Raw genomic sequence first — 27533 nt, 5'->3', positions numbered from 1 at the left:
AACTCTTCAGCTGGCCTGTTAGGGGTCTGAATGTGTGTGTGTGTGTGTGTGTGTGTGTGTGTGTGTGTGTGTGTGTGTGTGTGTGTGTGTGTGTGTGTGTGTGTGTGTGTGTGTGTGTGTGTGTGTGTGTGTGTGTGTGTGTGTGTGTGTGTGTGTGTGTGTGTGTGTGTGTGTGTTTCTGTTCTCGCACATGCATGAAATAAATCTTCTCTGCATCTTCTCTGGAAAAGAACGAGGAGAGAGAAAAGAGAGGGAAGGGAGGAGGAGGGGGAGTGCAGCATGATCTTTCCTTCCTCTGGGGCCTCAGCGGTCCCCAAACAGGCAACCCCGGGCCCTCTGCGGAGCAGCTGTCAGACCCCGTATCCTGGCTTTTCCGGCCTGGACTGTGGGAAAGTCGGCCTCCCTCTTATCCTGCTTCCTGACGTGCCGCTAAATATACCCAGGCCTTTTGTTCCCCACACTTCCCAAAATACGCCACCACCACCACTGACATCAAACATGTTCTTTCAGTGTTCCTCTCACCAGCCTTTCGATGCTGACGCTCTTCCCTGGCTGGCACAGAGGACTGTTTTCCTGTATGGAGAGAAAAGAGGAAAGGAGAGGACAGGACAGGAGAGGGGAAGGGAGGGAGGGAGGGAGGGAGGGAGGGAGGGAGGGAGGGAGGGAGGGAGGGAGGGGAGGGGAGGGGGGAGGGGAGGGGGGAGGAGGAGAGGAGAGGAGAGGAGAGGAGAGGAGAGGAGAGGAGAGGAGAGGAGAGGAGAGGAGAGGAGAGGAGAGGAGAGGAGAGGAGAGGGGAGGGGAGGGGAGGGGAGGGGGAGGGGAGGGGAGGTCTGTGGGGTTTGGGGGGGTTAATGGGGTGGAGCGGTGGGGTAGGGGGCTGAGGAATGGCGTGGCTCGTTGAGTTGGAAACAGAGAGCAAAGAGGACCTGGTGAATTGAGTTTTGGACTAAGATTTATCAAGTGCAAACCACTTATCATTTGCATTAATGACGAATGAATTATCCAAAGACATTCTATATCAACATGACTGGGTGAGCTCAATGGTATTTACTTTAATGACTGGGATTTTGAGCTGGTTGACTGCTATGTCCATCTTGTTAAGACTATGTTGGTCTACATGACCTCTCTGTGGGTCAGGACATGCTCCACTGTAGGCCGGTTACAGCCAGATTCTCATGGGTTAGAGTTACGCACTGGCTTCAAGCTAGAAACACACACACACACCATTACACAAACAAAAACACACAAACACATAGACATAGCATGCACGCATACACACACACCATTATACAGTACGAAAACACACACATACCATTTTATGAGCACCCATACACTCACATGAGTGCACAAATTACTACATTTCATCTTCCATTTTCCTTTCTTCCCACTTGCCATAACTGGGCCACTGAACTGAGTATAGAACAGAGAAATGGAGGAGAGGAGAGGTTGAGCGGAGGAGAGGAGAGGACCATGGGATTATAGTAAAGGAGAAATGACTAAATTATTTACTCTAACCCTTCCTCTGGGTGGTCAGAGAGTCTCAAACATTACAGACAAGTGAGTGTCTATGAGAGGGAGAGAGAGCGAGGGAGAGAGAGCGAGGAAGAGAGGGCGAGAGAGAGAGAGAGAGAGAGAGAGAGAGAGAGAGAGAGAGAGATGTCATGCTGCTTGGTGGACATCATCTAAGACATCAGTCAGTCATTCAGTAATTTGATCCGCCTCCCTGTGTTATCTCAACTTCTATTGTATCTCTACCGGACCTTTCTGCCTCCTTCCCTTCTCTCAGAGATGACTTGGTCCATTCAGATAAACTCCCTCTATATGTCAATGGTCTGTTTTCACTCACCCATATCCATCTCTTATCCATCTCCTGTCTCTCCCATTCACAGAATAAAGGATGCTGACTGAGTTTTCTGATAAGTAACAGTCTGGGGTGCTGGTGACTAAATCCCAGTCACGCGCACACATGCACTGATTTTTAAATACTTTATTTGAATCTATCAATTCAATTTGATATTAAAAAAGGATCCAAATATTTCAAAGGTCCCTGTATGCATAGACATTCAAGGTGACAGGGGAATGGACGCTTATTGAGTGCAATAAGGAGTAGCATTTGAAAGGAAGCTTGTCTATCTCTGGACAAGGGAAAGGGACAACCTAGTCAGTTGTACAACTGAATGCCTTCAACCACATTTAACCCAACTCCTCTGAATCAGAGAGGTGCAGGGGGCTACCTTAATCAACATCCACAGCACCCAGACAACAGTGTGTTAACTACCTTGCTCAGGGGTAGAAAGACAGATGTATTGAATTCTCAATTTGGTCTATGTTAATAAAGGGCACTTCATTTAATATAACAGGCTTTTAAAATGCAATATTGGTGCACCATTTCTACTTAAAATGTTAGCGAATCGCAAAAGGCACTCTTTTTGTAGAACGACCCAGCAGCATTTCCTGTTTCCAGCCTACAAACCACACAGGATTAGAGATCACACAAAAACACACACACACACATTCTCATAAATGTACAAAAATACACAAATACCCCCCACACACACACACACACACACAAACACACACACACACACACACACACACACACACACACACACACACACACACACACAGAGCAGAGCAGAGTACAGCCTAATTGTGGAAGAACAGAACACAGTTCCACTGAACAACATGAACATCTGGGTCTCCCATAACGTCTCGGGCCTCCAGATAGGCTACCACTACAGATAGAGGCCAGGTCCCAGGGAGATGGCAGCAGGCCAGGTACTAAGCAAAACAAACTGGTTCAGAAATACTTGCAGGGACCCTCAGAGGACAAGACCTAAGATCAGCTCCATCACTGTGAGAATCATCCCTCCCCCAGCTAGCTCTCCCTCTCCCTACCCTATCAGACCTGGGTTCAAATAGTAGTTGTTTTCTTTAAAATGACTTAAAGCGTTTGATTGAGACTGCCCAGAGTGGGCAGATGGGCAGGGTTTGCATTTTTGGGATTATTCCATTGGTTCCATTGCACCAGGAAAGCTTGATCAAACAGATAAAGTATGTGAAAGAAAACAAATATTAGTTAAACACAGGTCTGCTCAACAAGATCTCACAGTCTCATGTCAGAATTAGACATTCATTCATGTTCCAAACGTCAAATTTCAAAGTGTTTAAGGTTAAGTTTAGGCATTAACTCTGAATGGTTACGGTAAGGGTTAAAGTTTGGGATAGGCTTAAAACAACAACTTTATATCACGATTCAAACATGCAACCTTCTGCACCATAGGCAGTTGCTTACATCCATCCATTAGCAAACCTGAAACCTACTTGAAGGTAACAAGAGCTCACTGTTGCCACTACTGGCTGTTTTTTTTTTAAATAAAATCTGCTGACGTCCTCAAACATGGATGGACGTCTAATCCCAATTTGTATCGCGGGTGACCTGGCTGGGTCTGTTCCCTGTTCCTCCAGCCACCCCAGGCCTCCACAGGCCCCGACTGGGTCTGTTCCCTGTTCCCCCAGCCACCCCAGGCCTCCACAGGCCCCGACTGGGTCTGTTCCCTGTTCCCCCAGCCACCCCAGGCCTCCACAGGCCCCGACTGGGTCTGTTCCCTGTTCCCCCAGCCACCCCAGGCCTCCACAGGCCCCGACTGGGTCTGTTCCCTGTTCCCCCAGCCACCCCAGGCCTCCACAGGCCCCGACTGGGTCTGTTCCCTGTTCCCCCAGCCACCCCAGGCCTCCACAGGCCCCGACTGGGTCTGTTCGCTGTTCCCCCAGCCACCCTAGGCCTCCACAGGCCCCGACGACAGAGAACATGTTTTTGGTCTTAGTCAGGGAGGATATTGGAGAGACACAATCAAGAACATCTGTGAGGAGTCATACACACAAAAACTTCCTCTCGCTGTTCAAGAGACACACACACACACACACACACATACAAACATGACACACACCAATACACTAACAACCTTTAACAGCAGTCCAGATTTACACCCTCAGATATGATCCACAGGATATCATCCACATAGTCTGTGTGGCCTTTCTGCCTGACTCACGGAGCCCATCTGGGCACACACTCAGTACACTCACTGCTGGGGCTGGGGCTGTGACTATGGTGCCTACTCAATATACTTTGTGTTAGATATATCTCCCTGTAACATACTGTAGGGCTGGGCAACTCACCATGAAGCATTTTATTATGGCACCAAGTTAATACAATATACTGTAGAGCTGGTCCCGGTAAAATGTTACTAAGGTACCCACTCGATACAGTGTGGGACTGCACACTAAGGCAGCACCCACTCAATACAGCACTGGGCTGGGGCCAGGATCTCTGTGCGCTCCCTGTGGCAGTTCCACTGTGGAGAGGCCTACCAGGCCAGGCAGCATGGATCAACAGGACAGATCTATGGAAAGAGCAGGATGGACCTCGATGCAGCTCATTGATTGACTGAGGGCACAGAGACAGGTGGTAGTGCATTATGGAGAGAGGGTACTGTACTGGAGAGAGGAGAGAGGAGTACTGTACTGTACACTGATCTGCATAAAGAAAAGGTGTGTGTGTGTGTGTGTGTGTGTGTGTGTGTGTGTGTGTGTGTGTGTGTGTGTGTGTGTGTGTGTGTGTGTGTGTGTGTGTGTGTGTGTGTGTGTGTGTGTGTGTGTGTGTGTGTGTGTGTGTGTGTGTGTGTGTGTGTGTGTGTGTGTGTGTGTGTGTGTGTGTGTGTGTGTGTGTGTGTGTGTGTGTGTGTGTGTGTGTGTGTGTGTGTGTGTGTGTGTGTGGTTGCGTGTGCGTTCATCTCTGGAAGAGAAGTGTGTGTGTGTGTGTGTGATTAAGAGAGAGAGGGGGGTGAGATGATAGAGGAGGAGGATGGATAGATGACAACAAGAGATAGAGGAGATAGAGAGATGATGGATAGAGGCCAGCAGAAAGCAAAGATGCAGAAACGGCATGAGTGATAGAACAGAAGGGAGTTGTGAATGGTGGAGCAGAAGATGAAGAGACAGGGAGGGAGAGGGAGAGGGGGAGAGTGGTGTTGTTATCCAGGCAGCAGCAGCAGGAAGTGTGTTAAACCTCTCTGCTGACCCCTGACCCCTGACCTCTGCAGTAGTGGTGTGTGGGTAAAATCACTGGGGACGCAAAGCCAGGAAAAAATACATATTACAACCTATGTGTTGTGATAATTGTTTGCTCTATAACCCATTAGTTCATACCTCACATGATATTTAAGGCCAAGAAGACAACAGTCTCACAGTGGAAGAATAAATTCAACCACACATTTGTTCATCACAAAACCAGATAGCAACATCTGTCTGCTGAAGTCCACAAAAAAATGTTGCATGTAACAAAAAGTTACATGACCTACAGTATGGTCAAGCAAGTTAATGTGTCCGACATTGTCGAACGACTAAACTATTGATTTAGAACCACAGAGAGTTACCGCAAGTTGCAAAGAAAACAGAAGATGTCTCCGCTATCCCAGCACCATTTCAACTTAAACATTTCAACATCATCAAATCATCTAACCCTATGTAGGCTATCATGACGGTCACACCTGGCCAATAAAACGTTGCAACCTAAATATAATTTGACTTATACTGAACAAAAATATAAACACAACATGCAACAATTTCAAAGATTTACAGTTCAAAGAGTTACAGTTCATATAAGGAAATCAGTCAATTGAAATATATTAATTAGGCCCTAATCTATGGATTTCACGACTGACAATACAGATATGCATCTGTTGGTCACAAATACCTTAAAAAAAGGTAGGGGCGTGGATCATTAAACCAGTCAGTATCTGGTGTGACCACCATTTATCTCATGCAGTGTGACACATCTCCTTCACATAGAGTTGATCAGGCTGTTGATTGTAACCTGTGGAATGTTGTCCCACTCCTCTTCAATGGCTGTGCGAAGTTGCTGGATATTGTCAGGAACTGGAACACACTTTCATACACGTCGATCCTCAGCATCCCAAACATGCTCAATGAGTGGCATGTGTGCTGAGTATGCAGGCCATGGAAGAACTGGGACATGTCCAGCTTCCAGGAATTGTGTACAGATCCTTGTGGCATGTGGCTGTGCATTTCCATGCTGAAACATGAGGTGATGGCGGCAGATTAATGGCACGACAATGGGCCTCAGGATCTCGTCAATTCAAAATGCCATCGGTAAAATGCTATTGTGTTTGTTTTCCGTAGCTTATGCCTGCCCATATCATAACCCCACCGCCACCATGGGGCACTCTGTTCATAATGTTGACATCAGCAAACCACTTGCGCACACAATGCCATACACGTGGTCTGCAGGTTTGAGGCCGGGTGGACGTCCTGCCAAATTCTCTAAAACAACGTTGGAGGTGGCTTATGGTAGAGAAATTAACATTACATTCTCTGGCAACAGCTCTGGTGTGTAAGGACAGACGCCGGGGACGAGAAGAAGGAACAGGGAGTGAACATTTAATGAATAACGGACATGAAACAGCACAGGACCAGAATACGGACAGCGTCTGGACAGGGGAAATGGAAACGAGAACAATGCTGACACAGGGAACACACTGGGAAGCAGACAGAGATAGGGAAGGCAATCAACAAATTAAAGGAGTCCAGGTGAGTCCAATGATGTGCTGCTGCATATGATGGTGACCGGTGATGAAGCACAGGTGACGTAATGATGGTGACAGGGTTGTGTAATGAAGGCAGTCTGGCCGCCCTCGAGCACCAGAGAGGAAGAGCGGGAGCAGGCGTGACATGGTGGACATTCCTGCAGTCAACATGCCAATTGCACGCTCCCTCAAAACTTGAGACATCTGTGGCATTGTGTTGTTTGACAAAACTGCACATTTTAGAGTTTTATTGTCCCAACACAAGGTGCACCTGTGTAATGATCATGCTGTTTATTCAGCTTGTTGATATGCCACACCTGTCAGGTGGATGAATTATCTTGGCAAAGAAAAAATGCTCACTAACAGGGATGAAAACCAATTTGTGCACAAAATGTGAAAGAAATAAGCTTGTTGTGTGTATGGAAAAGTTTTGGAATCTTTTATTTTAGCTCATGAAACATGGGACCAACACTTTACATGATGTGTTTATATTTTTGTTCAGTATAGTTAATTACATGCTTCAGATGGTGATGATCACTGACCATTCAATAGCTTATTTCCAGTTTCGGTGTTTCCATATACCTTCAAATTATAAGGGCAAATAATAGGTAACGGGTGTGCAAAACCCTTCAATTACCCACTGGGCACACACTGGTTGAACCAACATTGTTTCCACAGCAATTAAATGAAACCAACTTGGAATAGATGTAGAATTGAAGTGTGTGCCCAGATGGGTATGTAAAGTCATTTCAATGGCCTGGAAAGAAAGGAGCCTCACTAGCAGCTATAACTGAATGATGCGTGTTTAGGATGCAAACCAAACAGGCTACACTTTGTCCAAACTTGGATTCATGCCACTTTGTCAACATGAAAAGTTGGCTATTTTGCGAGCCTCTCATCCCAGTGTTTTCAAATCAAATCAAATCAAAGTTGATTTGTCACGTGCACCGAATACAACAGGTAGAAATCTTACAGTGAAATGCTTACTTACAGGCTCTAACTAGTGGTGCGGGGGGAAAAGTATTTGTGTGTGTAGGTAAGTAAAGAAATAAAACAACAGTAAAAAGACATTTGAAAAAAGAGTAGCAAGGCTATATACAGACAACTGTTAGTCAGGCTTATTGAGGTAGTATGTACATATAGGTATCGTTAAAGTGACTGCATATATGATGAACAGAGTAGCAGAAGCGTAAAAAGAGGGGTTGGCGGGTGGTGGGACACAATGCAGATAGCCCGGTTAGCCAATTTCGGTAGTATGTACATGAATGTATAGTTAAAGTGACTATGCATATAAGATAAACAGAGAGTAGCAGCAGCGTAAAATAGGGGTTGGGGGGGAAACACAATGCAAATAACCATTTGGTTACCTGTTCAGGAGTCTTAGGGGGTAAAAACTGTTGAGAAGCCTTTTTGTCCTAGACTTGACACTCCGGTACCGCTTGCCATGCGGTAGTGGAGAGAACAGTCTATGACTGGGGTCTTTGACAAGTTTTAGGGCCTTCCTCTGACACCGCCTGGTGTAGAGGTCCTGGATGGTAGGCAGCTTTGCCCCAGTGATGTACTGGGCCGTACACACTACCCTCTGAAGTGCCTTGCGGTCGGAGGCTGAGCAATTGCCGTACCAGGCAGTGATGCAACCGGTCAGGATGCTTTCGATGTTGCAGCTGTAGAACCTTTTGAGGATCTCAGGACTCATGCCAAATCTTTTTAGTTTCCTGAAGGGGAATAGGCTTTGTCGTGCCCTCTTCACGACTGTCTTGGTGTGTTTGGACCAATCTAGTTTGTTGTTGATGTGGACACCAAGGAATTTGAAGTGCTCAACCTGCTCCACTACAGCCTCGTCGATGAGAATGGGGACGTGCTCGGTGCTCCTTTTCCTGTAGTCCACAATCAACTCCTTAGTCTTGGTTACTTTGAGGGATAGGTTGTTATTCTGGCACCACCCGGCCAGGTCTCTGACCTCCTCCCTATATGCTGTCTCTTCGTTGTCGGTGATCAGGCCTACCACTGTTGTGTCGTCAGCGAACTTAATGATGGTGTTGAAGTCGTGCCTGGCCATGCAGTCGTGGGTGAACAGGGAGTGCAGGAGGGGACTGAGCACGCACCACTGGGGAGCTCCAGTGTTGAGGATAAAGCGTGGCAGATGTGTTGCTACCTACCCTCACCACCTGGGGGCAGTGAAGACACCTGCCAGTTGGGCAGCACATGCCCGGAGCACAAGTCCTGGTAATCCGTCTGGCCCCGCAGCCTTGTGTATGTTTACCTGTTTAAAGGTCTTACTCACGTCAGCAACGGAGAGCGTGATCACACAGTCATCCGGAGCAGCTGATGCTCTCATGTATGCCTCAGTGTTGCTTGCCTCGAAGTGAGCATAGAAGTGATTTAGCTCATCTGGTAGGCTCGTGTCACTGGGCAGCTCGCGGCTGTGCTTCCCTTTGTAGTCTGTAATAGTTTGCAAGCCCTGCCACATCCGACGAGGGTCGGAGCCGGTGTAGTATGATTCAATCTTAGCCCTGTATTGATGCTTTGCCTGTTTGATGGTTCGTCGCAGGGCATAGCGGGATTTCTTGTAAGCTTCCGGGTTAGAGTCCTGCAGCTTGAAAGCGGCAGCTCTACCCTTTAGCTCAGTGCGAATGTTGCCTGTAATCCATGGCTTCTGGTTGGGGTATGTACGTACTGTGGGGACGGCGTCCTCAATGCACTTATTGATAAAGCCAGTGACTGATGTGGTGTATTCCTCAATGTCATCGGAAGAATCCCGGAACATGTTCCAGTCTGTGATAGCAAAGCATTACTGCAGTTTAGCATCTGCTTCATCTGACCATTTTTTTATAGACCGAGTCACTGGTGCTACCTGCTTTAATTTTTGCTTGTAAGCAGGAATCAGGAGGAGAGAGTTGTGGTCGGATTTACCAAATGGAGGGTGAGGGAGAGCTTTGTACGCGTCTCTGTGTGTGAAGTTTTATTTTTTTACCTTTATTTAACCAGGCAAGTCAGTTAAGAACAAATTCTTATTTTCAATGACGGCCTAGGAACATTGGGTTAACTGCCTGTTCAGGGGTAGAACGACAGATTTGTACCTTGTCAGCTCGGGGATTCGAACTTGCAACCTTTCGGTTACTAGTCCAACGCTCTAACCACTAGGCTACCCTGCCACCCCAGTACAGGTGATCTATAATTTTTTTCCCTCTGGTTGCACATTTAACAAGTTGATAGAGATTTGGTAGAACTGAGTTAAGTTTCCCTGCATTAAAGTCTCCAGCCACTAGGAGCGCCGCCTCTGGGTGAGTGGTTTCCTGTTTGCTTATTTCCTTATACAACTGACTGAGTGTGGTCTTAGTGCCAGCATCTGTCTGTGGTGGTAAATAAACAGCCACGAAAAGTATAGCTGAGAACTCTCTAGGCAAGTAGTGTGGCCTGCAGTTTATCACAATATACTCAACTTCAGGCGGGAAAAATCTAGAGACTTCCTTAGATTTCGTGCACCAGCTGTTGTTTACAAATATGCACAGACCACCCCCCCCCCTCGTCTTACCGGAGTGTGCTGTTCTATCCTGCCGGTGCAGCGTGTATCCCGCTAGCTGAATATCCATGTCGTCATTCAGCCACGATTCTGTCAAGCATAGGATATTACAGTGTTTGATGTCACATTGGTAGGATATTTGTGATCTTACCACGTCTAGTTTATTGTCCAATGATTGCACGTTGGTGAGTAATATTGACGGTAACGGCAGCTTTCCTAGTTGTCTTCTGCGGGTCCGGACGAGGCATCCGGCTCTTTGTCCTCTGCGTCGCTTCCTTTTGTGAATAATTGGGATGTCTGCCCTGTGGGGTGTTTGGAGAATATCGTGTGAGTCCTGCTTTCTGCTGTTGTTGTTGAAGAAATCTTAGTCTAATCGAGGTGAGTGATCGCTGTCCTGATATCCAGAAGCTCTTTTCTTCCGTAATATACAGTTGCAGAAACATTATGTACAAAATCATTTACAAATATTGCGGGAAAAAAACACATAATAGCACAATTGTTTAGGAGAACGTAAAAGGGCGGCCATCTCCTCCAGCGCCATTTTCCCCTTGTGCATAAAGTTAAGGACAAATACATACTGTAAAACATGGTGCAGCCAAGCACCTGCACCATGAAAGAAAGGGAATGCAAATGAATTGTGCATGATTTTCAGGAGGCTTCAGTATGAACAGGTGCAATGATACTCTCATCCCTGCGCTAGGTATGTGAACATCTTGTGTGATGTACCCAACCAGGTACGCCTACAGTGCCTTGCAAAAGTATTCATCCCCCTTGGCATTTTTCCTATTTTGTTGCATTACAACCTGTAATTTAAATTGATTTCATGTAATGGACATACGAAATATAATCCAAATTGTTGAAGTGAAATTAAACATTTTTTTTCTAAAATAATAATAATTAAAACATATGTATTCACCCCCTTTGCTATGAAGCTCCTAAATAAGATCTGGTGAAACCAATTACCTTCAGAAGTCACATAATTCGTCAAATAAAGTCTACCTATGTGCAATCTAAGTGTCACATGATCTATCACATGATCTCAGTATGTATATATACCTTTTCTGAAAGGCCCCAGAGTCTGCAACACCACGAAGCAAGGGGCACAATCAAGCAAGCGGCAACATGAAGACCAAGGAGCTCTCCAAACAGGTCGGGACAAAGTTGTGGAGAAGTACAGATCAGAGTTGGGTTAGAAAAAAATATCAGAAACTTTAAACATCCCACGGAGCAACATTAAATCCATTATTAAAAAAATGGAAAGAATATGGAACCATAACAAACCTGCCAAGAGAGGGCCGCCCACCAAACCTCAAGGACCAGGCAAGGAGGGCATTAATCAGAGAGGCAACAAAGAGACTAAAGATAACCCCGAAGGAGCTACAAAGCTCCACAGCGGAGATGGGAGTATCTGTCCACAGGACCACTTTAAACCGTACACTCCACAGAACTGGGCTTTATGGAAGAGTGGCCAGAAAAAAGCCATTGCATAAAGAAAAAAATAAGGAAACACGTTTGGTGTTCGCCAAAAGGCATGTGGGAGACTCCCCAAACATATGGAAGAAGGTTCTCTGGTCAGATGAGACTAAAATTGAGATTTTTGGCCATCAAGGAAAACGCTATGTCTGGCGCAAACCAACTCCTCTCATCACCCCGAGAACACCATCCCCACAGTGAAGCATGGTGGTGGCAGCATCATGCTGTGAGAATGTTTTTCATCGGCAGGGACTGGAAAACTGGCCAGAATTTAAGGAATGATGCGATGGCGGGTTCTTGAGGGGAACCTGTTTCAGTCTTCCAGAGATTTGAGACTGGGACGGAGGTTCACCTTCCAGCAGGACAATGACCGTAAGCATACTGCTAAAGCAACGCTTGACTGGTTTAACGGGAAACATTTAAATGTTTTGGAATGGCCTACTCAAAGCCCAGACCTCAATCCAATTGAGAATCTGCGGTATGATTTAAAGATAGCTGTACACCAGCGGAACCCATCCAACTTGAAGGAGCTGGAGCAGTTTTGTCTTGAAGATTGGGCAACAAACCCCGTGTTTAGAGGTGCCAAGCTTTTAAAAAAATATATATATTTCACCTTTATTTAACCAGGTAGGCAAGTTGAGAACAGGTTCTCATTTACAATTGCGACCTGGCCAAGATAAAGCAAAGCAGTTCGACAGATACAACGACACAGAGTTACACATGGAATAAAACAAACATACAGTTAATAATACAGTATAAACAAGTCTATATACAATGTGAGCAAATTAGGTGAGAAGGGAGGTAAAGGCAAAAAAGGCCATGGTGGCAAAGTAAATACAATATAGCAAGTAAAACACTGGAATGGTAGTTTTGCAATGGAAGAATGTGCAAAGTAGAAATAAAAATAATGGGGTGCAAAGGAGCAAAATAAATTAATTAATTAAATACAGTTGTGAAAGAGGTAGTTGTTTGGGCTAAATTATAGGTGGGCTATGTACAGGTGCAGTAATCTGTAAGATGCTCTGACAGTTGGTGCTTAAAGCTAGTGAGGGAGATAAGTGTTTCCAGTTTCAGAGATTTTTGTAGTTCGTTCCAGTCATTGGCAGCAGAGAACTGGAAGGAGAGGCGGCCAAAGAAAGAATTGGTTTTGGGGGTGACTAGAGAGATATACCTGCTGGAGCGTGTGCTACAGGTGGGAGATGCTATGGTGACCAGCGAGCTGAGATAAGGGGGGACTTTACCTAGCAGGGTCTTGTAGATGAAATGGAGCCAGTGGGTTTGGCGACGAGTATGAAGCAAGGGCCAGCCAACGAGAGCGTACAGGTCGCAATGGTGGGTAGTATATGGGGCTTTGGTGACAAAACTGATCCGGAAACGGATCAGGGACTCACCAGCAGCAAGCGCGACCTCATTGATGTATACAGAGAAGAGAGTCGGTCCAAGAATTGAACCCTGTGGCACCCCCATAGAGACTGCCAGAGGTCCGGACAGCAGACCCTCCGATTTGACACACTGAACTCTATCAGAGAAGTAGTTGGTGAACCAGGCGAGGCAATCATTTGAGAAACCAAGGCTGTCGAGTCTGCCGATGAGGATGTGGTGGTTGACAGAGTCGAAAGCCTTGGCCAGATCAATGAATACGGCTGCACAGTAATGTTTCTTATCGATGGCGGTTAAGATATCGTTTAGGACCTTGAGCGTGGCTGAGGTGCACCCATGACCAGCTCTGAAACCAGATTGCATAGCAGAGAAGGTATGGTGAGATTCGAAATGGTCGGTAATCTGTTTGTTGACTTGGCGTTCGAAGACCTTAGAAAGGCATGGTAGGATAGATATAGGTCTGTAGCAGTTTGGGTCAAGAGTGTCCCCCCCTTTGAAGAGGGGGATGACCGCAGCTGCTTTCCAATCTTTGGGAATCTCAGACGACACGAAAGAGAGGTTGAACAGGCTAGTAATAGGGGTGGCAACAATTTCGGCAGATAATTTTAGAAAGAAAGGGTCCAGATTGTCTAGCCCGGCTGATTTGTAGAGGTCCAGATTTTTCAGCTCTTTCAGAACATCAGCTGAATGGATTTGGGAGAAGGAGAAATGGGGAAGGCTTGGGCGAGTTGCTGTTGGGGGTGCAGTGCTGTTGCCCGGGGTAGGAGTAGCCAGGTGGATAGCATGGCCAGCCGTAGAAAAATGCTTATTGAAATTCTCAATTATGGTGGATTTATCAGTGGTGACAGTGTTTCCTATCTTCAGTGCAGTGGGCAGCTGGGAGGAGGTGTTCTTATTCTCCATGGACTTTACAGTGTCCCATAACTTTTTTGAGTTAGTGTTGCAGGAAGCAAATTTTTGCTTGAAAAAGCTAGCCTTGGCTTTTCTAACTGCCTGTGTATAACGGTTTCTAGCTTCCCTGAACAGCTGCATATCACGGGGGCTGTTCGATGCTAATGCAGAACGCCATAGGATGTTTTTGTGTTGGTTAAGGGCAGTCAGGTCTGGGGAGAACCAAGGGCTATATCTGTTCCTGGTTCTAAATTTCTTGAATGGGGCATGTTTATTTAAGATGGTTAGGAAGGCATTTAAAAAAAATATCCAGGCATCCTCTACTGACGGGATGAGATAAATATCCTTCCAGGATACCCCGGCCAGGTCGATTAGAAAGGCCTGCTCGCTGAAGTGTTTCAGGGAGCGTTTTACAGTGATGAGTGGAGGTCGTTTGACCGCTGACCCATTACGGATGCAGGCAATGATCACTGAGATCTTGGTTGAAGACAGCAGAGGTGTATTTAGAGGGGAAGTTGGTTAGGATGATATCTACGTGTTTAAGGCTTTGGGGGGGTACCTGGTAGGTTCATTGATAATTTGAGTGAGATTGAGGGCATCAAATTTAGATTGTAGGATGGCTGGGGTGTTAAGCATGTTCCAGTTTAGGTCGCCTAGCAGCACGAGCTCTGAAGATAGATGGGGGGCAATCAGTTCACATATGGTGTCCAGAGTACAGCTGGGGGCAGATGGTGGTCTATAGCAGGCGGCAACGGTGAGAGACTTGTTTTTAGAGAGGTGGATTTTTAAAAGTAGAAGTTCAAATTGTTTGGGTACAGACCTGGATAGTAGGACAGCACTCTGCAGGCTATCTTTGCAGTAGATTGCAACACCGCCCCCTTTGGCAGTTCTATCTTGTCTGAAAATGTTGTAATTTGGAATTAAAATGTCAGAATTTTTGGTGGTCTTCCTAAGCAAGGATTCAGACACAGCTAGAACATCCGGGTTGGCAGAGTGTGCTAAAGCAGTGAATAGAACAAACTTAGGGAGGAGGCATCTAATGTTAACATGCATGAAACCAAGGCTATTACGGTTACAGAAGTGATCAAAAGAGAGCGCCTGGGGAATAGGAGTGGAGCTAGGCACTGCAGGGCCTGGATTCACCTTTACAACGCCAGAGGAACATAGGAGGAGAAGAATAAGGGTACGGCTAAAAGCAATAAGAATTGGTCGTCTAGAACGTCTGGAACAGAGAGTAAAAGGAGGTTTCTGGGGGCGATAAAATAGCATCAAGGTATAATGTACAGACAAAGGTATGGTAGGATGTGAATACAGTGGAGGTAAACCTAGGTATTGAGTGATGAAGAGAGAGATATTTTCTCTAGAAATATCATTGAAACCAGGAAATGTCATTGCATGTGTGGGTGGTGGAACTAATAAATTGGATAAGGTATAGTGAGCAGGACTAGAGGCGCTACAGTGAAATAAGCCAATAAACACTAACCAGAACAGCAATGGACAAGACATATTGACATTAAGGAGAGGCATCCTTAGTCGAGTGATCAAAAGAGTCCAGTGAGTGGAGTGGTTGGTTTGGGGGTCACGGCGATTTAGACAGCTAGCCAGGACATCGGTAGCAAGCTAGCATAGGATGGAGGTCTGTTGTTAGCCACCTCTTGCGTTCCGTCAGTAGATTAGTGGGGTTCCGTGTGGTAGAGGGGATTAGTCCAAATCACACAACAACAAAAATAAAATAAAAACAATAGATATAGTTATAGAGGCCCAAGAAGAAACATAATAATAATAAAAATAAATAAATTGTCTGATTGTCTATTCTGAGAGCAGCCGGTAAGACAGCTAACGGTTAGCAGGCCGCAGATGGGCGTTCAGGTAACGTCGCGACGGAGGAGCCAGCCGGATCTCCTTCGGGTTGATAACGTCGGCAGTCCAGTTGTGAAGGCCCGGTGGGGCTCCGCGTAGGCGGTAAAACGGGTCCGGATAGGTGACTGCAGCCCAGGAGTGATTGACGGAGCTCAGGAGCGACTGACGGAGCTGGCCAGCTCCGGAGCAACCAATGCTTGCTCCGGAATCGACGAGAGCAGACAGACACACGGACAACAGCCAGCCAGCTGTGAGATCCGGGAATGAATGTCCAGAGAGCAGCCGAAATCCAAGGACATGGATAGAAAAATTGGTCCGGTATGTTCCGTTCCGAGCCGCGCCGTACAAAAACTGGCGATAGATTTTCGAGCTAAAGGATAGCTGATGACCACAAACCGTGGTTAGCTGAATACTAACGATTTGCCAGTAAAGAAGCTAACTAGCTTCTGAACTAGCTTCTGATTAGCTTCTAGCTAGCTCCTGGCTAGCTTCTGGTTAGTTTCTGGCTAGCTTCTTGGAGCTTCTGGCTAGCTTCTTGGAGGATTGCAGATTTGAGGTAAATAATACTTATTTATAAATATAAATTGGTGAGGCGGGTTGCAGGAGAGTGTTTTGAAGATGAGTTGATGGAAAATAAAAATAAAATGTATGTGAAAAATGTAAAATTTGTAAATATATATATATACAGGACACGACAAGACGAGGACAAAAGACGTCTGAACTGCTATGCCTCAAGAGACGTGCAGCTGTAATGTCTGCAAAAGGTGGCTCTACAAAGTATTGACTTTGGAGGGTTGAATAGTTATGCATGCTCGAGTTTTCTGTTTTTCTGTCTTATTTCGTGTTTGTTTCACAATAAAGATATTTTGCATCTTCAAAGTGGTAGGCATGTTGTGTACATCAAATGATACAAACCTCACAAAAATCTATTTTAATTGCAGGTTGTAAGGCAACAAAATAGGATAAATGCCAAGGTGGGTGAATACTTTCACAAGCCACTGTAGACGGTTTAAAGCAGCTTTGGTTCTATGTTCATAACTAAAACTGATAGCTATCTGCTTTGATGCGATGACAACCCACTGGAGAAAAATAACTGGTTGAATTAACATTGTTTCCATGTCATTTCAACCCAAAAAATCAACATGGAACATCAATGTGGGAAAGTAATTGGATTTGTAAAAAGTCATCAACTCAAGGGAATTGTGTCCTTTTTTCACCCAACTTTGAACCTAAATCCAATGACAACTAGCTCTGACAGTCTTTTGTCAGAATTAGACATTCAGGGCCTCCCGAGTGGCGCAGCGATCTAAGACACTACTGTGCATTGCAGTGCTAGAGGCATTACTATAGATCCGGGTTCATTCCCGGGCTGTACCACAACCGGGCGTGTCCGGGAGTCCCATAAGACGGCACACAATTGGCCCAGCGTCATCTGGGTTAGGGGAGGGTTTGGCCGGGGGGGCTTTACTTGGCTCATTGTGCCCAGGCAACTCTTTGTGGTGGGCTGGGTGCCTGCAGGCTGACCCCGGTCGCCAGTTGAATGGTGTTTCCTCCGACACATTGGTGAGGCTGACTTCCAGGTTAAGATTGCGGGTTTTAAGGATTGCGGTTAGGCTGGTCATGTTTCTGAGGATGCATAACTCCATCTTAGCCTCTCCTGAGCCCGTTGGGGATTTGCAGCGATGAGACAAGATCAAAGGGGAAATAAAAATGATTTAGACGTTCAACCATGTTTCTCAAACTTCAAATTTCGATCAGACTTAAAACACAAAAAAATAAAAGGTATTTCTATCACTTTTGTAATCAGAGGCAAATGCTTACCTTTGGAATCAGAGGCAGATGCTTACACCCATCCCCCCCCCCCCAAAAAAACCTACTTGAAGGTAACAGTACTCATTGTTGCCCATTGTGGCCAGTTTCCACATCATCTCCTGACATCCTCAGACATGGATGAACGTCGAATACTAACTTGTCTCACAGGTGACCTGGCTGTTAAATCAGAACTAGAGGTTGAACTGACATCTGTGCATAGTGGGAATATGATCACCTGGAAATGAGCTAATTGCCAGGCTAGGGTAGATAGCTAAAGACATCCTCCGGAATGTAGATATAGAACAGCTAAGGTCATGAAGCAGAGCCAGAGTTCCTTCCTGCCTAGGTATTAGAGTGCATTGTTGCACCATATTTGCACCTTGAGTGGTTTTGCACGCCCATTACTGTTATTTGCCCTTATGATTCAGAGGCATATGAAAACACTGAAACTTCCTTTCTTGGGCAACGATGAACCAGCTAATTAATATTAGCCTACTACATCTAGATACATATTGAACTTCTGTCCTTTCAGGCCAAGTGCACAATGTAGGAATTTATGGTTGGATCAGAATCGTTGTTATAATCATTGGCCAGTAGCCTACGGAGTATTAAGTAAAACCACAAATCCAAATCCCTATTCCAACCCATGGCTAATTTAGGAAAGGAATAACTTTAGCTAGTTATCCACCGGAGGACAACAACACAAATAGATGCAACAATTTGCGTTTTTTCGGACAATTACGTTTTTCTTTTGACATTATTGGCGTGAAGGCAAATCCAATACTTTTTTGGGTGCGCCAGGACCATTCACAGCTCACTCAGTTTAGCTCGACGCTAATTGGCTATTCCTTAAAGAAAAGAATATCAAGGGACGCCAAATGCTTCACTTGCTATCGAATTCGATGCTAGCGGCGGCAACAATGTCACACTCTTTTTGGCCAGACAGCATCAGATACATTGGCTACACATGCCATGTTAAGACAGAGCGGCGCTGCTTCGCTCGGATGCTTCTCCGGTGAGATACATTCAGCCACTTGCGAATTGAAGGAAAATTATGAAACACAGAGACGAAAGATTATTGTTTACGTTTTTTCAATTTTTCTTGGAAGCCTGGCTTCCCTTGGCATCCATGAATACACACCTCTGGACCTCTGAGATACCATTCCCATCATCTCCTCCTCCAGCTGTCTGCACTCACTCACACACACACACACACACACACACACACACACACACACACACACACACACACACACACACACACACACACACACACACACACACACACACACACACACACACACACACACACACACACACACACACACACACACACACACACACACACACACACACACACACACACTGTCTCTTCTCTCTCTCTCTCTCTCTCCTCTCAGTTCTCTGCCACAAACACATTTACTTCTCTTCTGTTTCTCAAATGCTATCATTTGGCATCCCAGTTAAAACAAATCTGTTTCTTTCCACACCTTTTCTCACTCTGCTCATCATTCCATCTCAATATGACTTTTCTATTCCTACACAGCCTGTCTCCTCCGTTCCTTTCCATTAAATCAGCTACCAAAGTTCTGAGAATTACCATAATTATTCATCCAAGTCATTATAATAATGATCATTACACTGATTTTACACTGGAATCTCCTCGCTGCAATGATCTATTATGTTCTGTATGTGCTATTTATCTAAAAACATTCTCCCTGTGATTCTACACACACACACACACACACACACACACACACACACACACACACACACACACACACACACACACACACACACACACACACACACACACACACACACACACACAGAGAGGGAGAGAGAGAGAGAAGCGTGTAAAAGGGAAGCTGAATCCTCTCCAGGGGTTGTGTCTCCTGATTACAGAAAGTACTGAATGAAATGAATAAGATAAACATCTGAGCTGCTGTAGAATATTTCCTGTGGATCTAATCACAGCACTGGCACAGAACAGAGGAGGGAGAGTTGGAGGGAGGGAGAACAGTTTAGAAAATCACCCATCTCTTCCACGCACACACAAGAGAGGGGGGAGGGATCCGCAGATGTGCAGCGACCTCTCTGCAGTTTAATCACCCCTCCCTTTCTCCCTCCTTTCTTCCCTCCATCCCTCCCCCTCCCTCCCTGACACACATTCCACACACTCCAACTGCCAGCCACAGCAGAGAAGTCTCTTCCCCCCCCCCAAACACACACACACAGAGAGAAGAGTCTGCCAAGCTTGTCCTGTCTGATTCCCATGATATCCAGGCTAATGGGTGCTGTGTTGAAGGGTCTGGTTAGCCACTATCCCACTTAGAGTACTGTACAGTTGTATATGGTAATCTGCAGCAAATAAATATATTTTTTAAAAGCTCAAAATCTGTATGAATATTATCCAAATGCATCAGAATCTCTCATGGCTTCACATTGAAAAACAATTACTATCCAGTCATGTTTTTTTTAAACACAATATTTTTCAGGCCAGTACATACTAGCAACATGCATAACCACCAAACAGACAGGCAAATTCAGGGCAGCTAAGACAAGCCAAGCTAAGGACAAATCGCCTTAAATCTACAGTTTTATATAGAGCCATAGCTGAATGGAACTATTTACCAATCCAGATGTCTCAGGCAAAAAGTAAATCCACCTTCAAGAAAAAAATATGCGATAGACCATATGACTGGAAAGGAATAGAAAGCATCAACTGAATGTTAACTGTTTCCTGTCAGGTATTTTAATTGTCTGTATTATCTACTTGTTGAATGTTTGTGAAGTCTTGATTTGTGGCTGTTTGTAATGTCTTGTTAATTGGTGTAGGACCCCAGTAAGACTAGCTAGCGTTATGGCATTAGCTAATGGGGATCCTAATAAAAAGTACAACAATTACACTGGGGCCCATCCTTCAGCCCATCCTTCAGCCCATCCTTCAGCCCCATTTCATTGCCTATTTGAGAAAATGATCCAGTGATTCTGGTGTCTGGATGACTCCCATGTCTGAAGCACTTCTCAGGGACACTGAGGGGAAGAAGGCCATGAGAACAATCCTGATTGAAGATGTGAATGAGAAAGATATGGTTTCCTCGCTTGGCAGTACTATTATAGTGGAGGAGAGTAGCCTTACCAAAATGGACTGTTTCCAAGTGTCTTCCCACTCTTCTCCCCTCCTCCCTCTCTCCTCTCTGCCCCTCTGGGTCCTCTATGGTGCCTGCCCCTCCACAACACCTCCACCTGTCAACAGCTCCAGGCTGCAGCCCTGAAGCTGACACACACACATGCCCACGACGCCTGGCTCAGGAGCCTGCCATGGGGGTCCCGAGCAGCGGATCGGAGGGCTGGGGTGGTAGGGATGGAAGCTAGAGGGTTATTCCATTCAATTCAATTTCCTATGCATTATTTGTACCCTGGGTGCAATTGAGCGGGTCTGAGAGTAAAAAATGCAGAAAACCAACAAGATACAACAATAATAGACTACTTTTACTCAATACATACTTTACAATAAGTGAATAGGCCTGAATGAACAGACATCAATTAAAGGGATAGAATACATTTTTTATTTTATTATAAACAATATTGTATACATAAAGAAGTGTTGTCACAACCGATACAGAATGTCCCTCCTAGAAGCTCCATCCACATGCCAGGTGCAGGAGTGACAGACAGGGTTTCTCTCCAACACACACATAAGGCTGAGCTATGGTCAACTGCCTGCTCTCCTCTAATAACCTGTTAGATAGTTGCTAACTGCTAACTGCACGCACACACACACACACACACACACACACACACACACACACACACACACACACACACACACACACACACACACACACACACACACACACACACACACACACACACACACACACACACACACACACACACACAAACACACACACACTCACACACATACACTGGTTGAGTGTTCTAAGCAAACAGAGGCAGTGAATGTTCTGTTTGGGCTCCAGAAATGCATTCTTTGTGTCTGACAGCTGTATGGAGATTTGACAGACAGGTGCTTTTGTTCCTCTGTGGCTTTGAGACTGACTCCCTGGGCATCCAGGACAGTGCCTGTATAGAAACAACAAGGGCCACATAGAAGATGCACAATGCAGCCGGGGTAGGGGGTCGGGCAGAGAGCAGAATGCCCCTGACCCCTAACGCCTACTCCTTTAACACAGAAGTCAAAGGTTAAGGATGGAAGTAGCATCACTCATGAGCTTGTCTCCTTACTGGCAGAGCAGAAGAGGAGAGGATGACAGATCACAGGGGAAGCTGGTCTGAGGTTGTAGGCTATAAGGTTGTGGAAGTACAGCCATAGGAGAGAATGAAGGATGTTATCAGACGAAGGTACACGTTTCATGATGCCAATCTTATATTTGAGAATTGTCTATTGTGTGTGATATGCATGTTGGTTTCATGATATGCATGAGTGAGTGAGTGAGTGAGTGAGTGAGTGAGTGAGTGAGTGAGTGAGTGAGTGAGTGAGTGAGTGAGTGAGTGAGTGAGTGAGTGAGTGAGTGAGTGAGTGAGTGAGTAAGTGAGCGGCTCCAGGGGAAGGGAGGAAGGTAGGAGACACTAAGGTCTGCTTTAATGCATTTCTATTTGTCATGATGAGCAGAAAGGAAGTGTTTTTCTCAAGTGCATGCATACTAACACACACACACAAGTATTCACTCCTATAAGAAGCCATTAGTGTGAGCTGGCCTTGATGACTTATTTATGGGGAAAACAGAGTGACGTGAGGGAGTGAAGAACCACAGACAAAGACCTGCTCCCCTTGACCATACAGTTTGGTCCATACAGCACACACACAAACACGCACACACACACACACACACACACACACACACACACACACACACACACACACACACACACACACACACACACACACACACACACACACACACACACACACACACACACACACACACACACACACACACACACACACACACACACACACACACACACACTCCTTTTCTGCATGGCAAATTGGTTGGTTGAGGAAAGGCCTCAAGTATTTTGAACTAACAGGATATGGATATGATTACTACTCTGTTCATCTACCCTGACAGTCTACAAGGGTTAACACAGTGTGAGCACCTAACACACACACGCACGCACACACACACACCCATACACACACACACACACACACACACACACACACACACACACACACACACACACACACACACACACACACACACACACACACACACACACACACACACACACACACACACACACACGCACACACGCACCAAAGAAGAGGCAGCGAAATGCAGGCCGTTTGGAAACACCTTTTATTGGTTATCTTTAGCCATGAGGGCTGCAGCCGCCACACCCCTCCAAGAGAAACCAAACCAAAAAGCCAACAACAGTCATCATCATCCTCGCCACATCCACCGTTAAATAAATACTTTTCTCTCATCGCAACCGTTAAATAAATATCTGTGACGCATCTGTAATATCAGCAACGGAAAAGAAATATGTGTGAAATGTTTATTTAATATATATATAATATATTCATTTTGATAAATTTCTATGTGTCCATATATTCTCCTTAAATTATTTTACAACATACAAGATGCCAATTGTACCAAAGCAATATTTACTAATACGACATGGGGAAGTTTAGTGGTTAACCTGTAGCCAGCATACAGCACCCTGGAGGGTTAGTTGTTATTCTGTAGAAATGCATGTACTGTACAGTACAGTACCTACACACTGAGCCCTTCCACTCAACATCTGACCACCTGGGAGAGCTCTACACGGGCTGGACTGTGGAGGAGAGACCATTAACCTGGGCCTTGCACAGTGGCCGTGAAGTGTGTGCGTGAGTGTGTATTTGTGTGTGTCTAAACGTGTGCGTGTGAAATGAATCACAGAGGAGATAGTGAAGTGGAGGTACAAATGACAGGTTTGGCCGATGGTCAGTGAGCTTCTCCTCCACAGTGAAAAACCTCTAAAACGGTTAGAAGTATTGACCAAGTCTGTGACTCAAAGTAAATGTTCAATATAATAGAAAATAATAATAGAAACAGTGATCATAATAAAAGGGAACAAAACAAGGAATAAACATACACACATAGGATATAGGATAACAGTCAGTATGTACATACAAAAATATAGCAAAGCAACTTTAACAACTCGGATGAGTGTGTATGTGTGTAGGTGAATAAACGCACAGACACACATTACATACAGTAAAGCACACACACACACACACACACACACACACACACACACACACACACACACACACACACACACACACACACACACACACACACACACACACACACACACACACACACACACACACACACACACACACACACACACACACACAGACATGCTTGACATGGCGTGTTACTTATCACATCCCGGTTTTGGATATCAGTGCATAAGACAACCAGACCTCCCAGACTCAGTCCCTCCCTATCCCTTTATCCCTCCATCCCTCCCCATGTTGCTTTGTTATGACCTCACTCCCACAGGTTAACATCAGTCTTCCTATCCTCCAGCCCCCTGTCCCCAATCTCCTCTGTCCCTTCCTTTTCTCCTTCCTCCACTTCCACAGATCTCTCGCACTCTCTCTTTTCCTCCGTTTCACCTTCCACACACACCTCCCTCCATCCCTCCCTCTTTCCCCATTAGAAGCTAATTGCCTCCTGATCAACTCAGAGGAGGAGGACTGGAACCTGTTAGTTCATTAAGTGGGTGGGTATGTGACTAGGGGTCGGTGGGTGGGTATGTGACTAGGGGTCGGTGGGTGGGCCTGCCTGGGGTTTATCAAACTGGCCAGAGGAATCTGTCAAGAAGAGAAAAGCCCTGTCAAGGTATATACTGTCTGTCGTTGCGAAATGCCTCGTGTTGTGGACGAAGTGGTAAAGATGGAGGAAGGATCTGTAAAGAAAGTGATATTTGTTATCTGGCTTCCTGTCCTCACTCCTGTGAAGTCCCTCTGTATTTTCGACTGTGGAGAAGCTCTGTCTCTTTGGTCACTCTGCATGTGGACAGCAGCAGTCCAGATGGAGGGGGGAATAGAGGAGGGGGGAGGAAAGAATGGGTCAGGGGAGGCTTGGGGAGGGTTACTGAGGGAGGCTGGGGGATGGGTAGACTAGAGGCAGCGGGTAAGGAGGGGTGAGGTGGGGGAGATGAAGGCGGTGAGGGGTCGGGGAAGGCTGGCGTCAGCCTGCCGTGTAGAAGAAACCTGACCAGACTGGGTCCTCTGAAGCAGCTGTGCTAAAAATAAAATAGGAGGCTTCTGCTGATAGCAAACAGGAAGGGGACATGTGCACCCACACACACACACACACACACACACACACACACACACACACACACACACACACACACACACACACACACACACACACACACACACACACACACACACACACACACACACACACACACACACACACACACACACACACACACACACACACACACACACACACACACACACACACACACACACATACATATATACTGTACATACACAGGCAAGAACACACACCAACATACACGGACCCACATACACACTTACACGTAACCATTAGTGTACATACACAAACATGCGCGTGCATGCACACACACACGTATACACAGACACACATGCAGACACACACTACCTGGTCATAACAGAGCCCCCCCCCCAGTCCCTGTTCATATGACAGACAGCTGGGGAACACTACAGACGATCCACCTCTATATCTCATAGTTCCTTCAATATCAAATGTGCTTAATCACTTTAGATTCACCTGGTGCATCATGGTCCGTTTTTGGTGTGTCAAACAGTAATACATTTTTCAATTTCAGAGTTTTGTTCCACCATTAGGAAAGGGTCTTTACATCAGCCTCGCACAAAATGTCAGCCATGGCTGCTCAATGACACATCTTGTATGTCCATTCAGTTGGTCGGCTCCAGGATGCCTCTTCAGAGCGACAGGGGGGAGGGAGGGGATGGAAGGAGGCACACCCTGTAGACTCCCTGTAGACCACCCAGTCTCTGTCTATCTCATGCCTGGAATATACATTTGCCAGAGACTCCTTTTATTAATGGCTGTGTTGGGATTTGTTCTAGTAGCTTACTCACTGTACTCAGAGTCACACATGGTCCGCTATCTCTGTCTCTCTCTCTACCTCACTGAGGAGGAAGTCCAATAAATAATAAATAGGTCAAGTCTAACAGAGCAAACCCCAGTCCATCACACAGCACAGTGAGGAACCCCAGTCCATCACACAGCACAGTGAGGAACCCCAGTCCATCACACAGCACAGTGAGGAACCCCAGTCCATCACACAGCACAGTGAGGAACCCCAGTCCATCACACAGCACAGTGAGGAACCCCAGTCCATCACACAGCACAGTGAGGAACCCCAGTCCATCACACAGCACAGTGAGGAACCCCAGTCCATCACACAGCACAGTGAGGATCCCCAGTCCATCACACAGCACAGTGAGGAACCCCAGTCCATCACACAGCACAGTGAGGAACCCCAATCCATCACACAGCACAGTGAGGAACCCCAGTCCATCACACAGCACAGTGAGGAACCCCAGTCCATCACACAGCACAGTGAGGAACCCCAGTCCATCACACAGCACAGTGAGGAACCCCAGTCCATCACACAGCACAGTGAGGAACCCCAGTCCATCACACAGCACAGTGAGGAACCCCAGTCCATCACACAGCACAGTGAGGAACCCCAGTCCATCACACAGCACAGTGTGGAACCCCAGTCCATCACACAGCACAGTGAGGAACCCCAGTACATCACACAGCACAGTGTGGAACCCCAGTCCATCACACAGCACAGTGAGGAACCCCAGTCCATCACACAGCACAGTGAGGAACCCCAGTCCATCACACAGCACAGTGAGGAACCCCAGTCCATCACACAGCACAGTGTGGAACCCCAGTCCATCACACAGCACAGTGAGGAACCCCAGTCCATCACACAGCACAGTGAGGGACCCCAGTCCATCACACAGCACAGTGAGGAACCCCAGTCCATCACACAGCACAGTGAGGAACCCCAGTCCATCACACAGCACAGTGAGGAACCCCAGTCCATCACACAGCACAGTGAGGAACCCCAGTCCATCACACAGCACAGTGAGGATCCCCAGTCCATCACACAGCACAGTGAGGATCCCCAGTCCATCACACAGCACAGTGAGGAACCCCAGTCCATCACACAGCACAGTGAGGATCCCCAGTCCATCACACAGCACAGTGAGGAACCCCAGTCCATCACACAGCACAGTGAGGATCCCCAGTCCATCACACAGCACAGTAAGGATCCCCAGTCCATCACACAGCACAGTGAGGAACCCCAGTCCATCACACAGCACAGTGAGGAACCCCAGTCCATCACACAGCACAGTGAGGATCCCCAGTCCATCACACAGCACAGTGAGGATCCCCAGTCCATCACACAGCACAGTGAGGATCCCCAGTCCATCACACAGCACAGTGAGGATCCCCAGTCCATCACACAGCACAGTGTGGAACCCCAGTCCATCACACAGCACAGTGAGGATCCCCAGTCCATCACATAGCACAGTGAGGAACCCCAGTCCATCACATAGCACAGTGAGGATCCCCAGTCCATCACACAGCACAGTGAGGAACCCCAGTCCATCACACCACAGTGAGGAACCCCAGTCCATCACACAGCACAGTGAGGATCCCCAGTCCATCACACAGCACAGTGAGGATCCCCAGTCCATCACACAGCACAGTGAGGAACCCCAGTCCATCACACAGCACAGTGAGGATCCCCAGTCCATCACACAGCACAGTGAGGATCCCCAGTCCATCACACAGCACAGTGAGGAACCCCAGTCCATCACACAGCACAGTGAGGAACCCCAGTCCATCACACAGCACAGTGAGGATCCCCAGTCCATCACACAGCACAGTGAGGATCCCCAGTCCATCACATAG

General features: G+C 46.4%; 1 protein-coding gene across 1 annotated transcript; it reads left to right on the top strand.

The window, feature by feature from the left end:
• The first annotated feature begins 279 nt into the window (after positions 1-279).
• Positions 280-27533, top strand: LOC127906271 (involucrin-like). The gene is made up of 4 exons (XM_052457564.1): positions 280-393; positions 3469-3753; positions 25796-27119; positions 27211-27533. The coding sequence occupies exons 1-4, from the start codon at positions 280-282 to the stop codon at positions 27531-27533; spliced, it is 2046 nt and encodes a 681-aa protein (XP_052313524.1).

Source organism: Oncorhynchus keta, chromosome 12, assembly GCF_023373465.1.
Source record: "Oncorhynchus keta strain PuntledgeMale-10-30-2019 chromosome 12, Oket_V2, whole genome shotgun sequence".
NCBI classification, from domain to species: domain Eukaryota; kingdom Metazoa; phylum Chordata; class Actinopteri; order Salmoniformes; family Salmonidae; genus Oncorhynchus; species Oncorhynchus keta.
The sequence above is the reverse complement of the archived record's forward strand: the minus strand, read 5'-3'. Positions and strand labels throughout refer to the sequence as shown.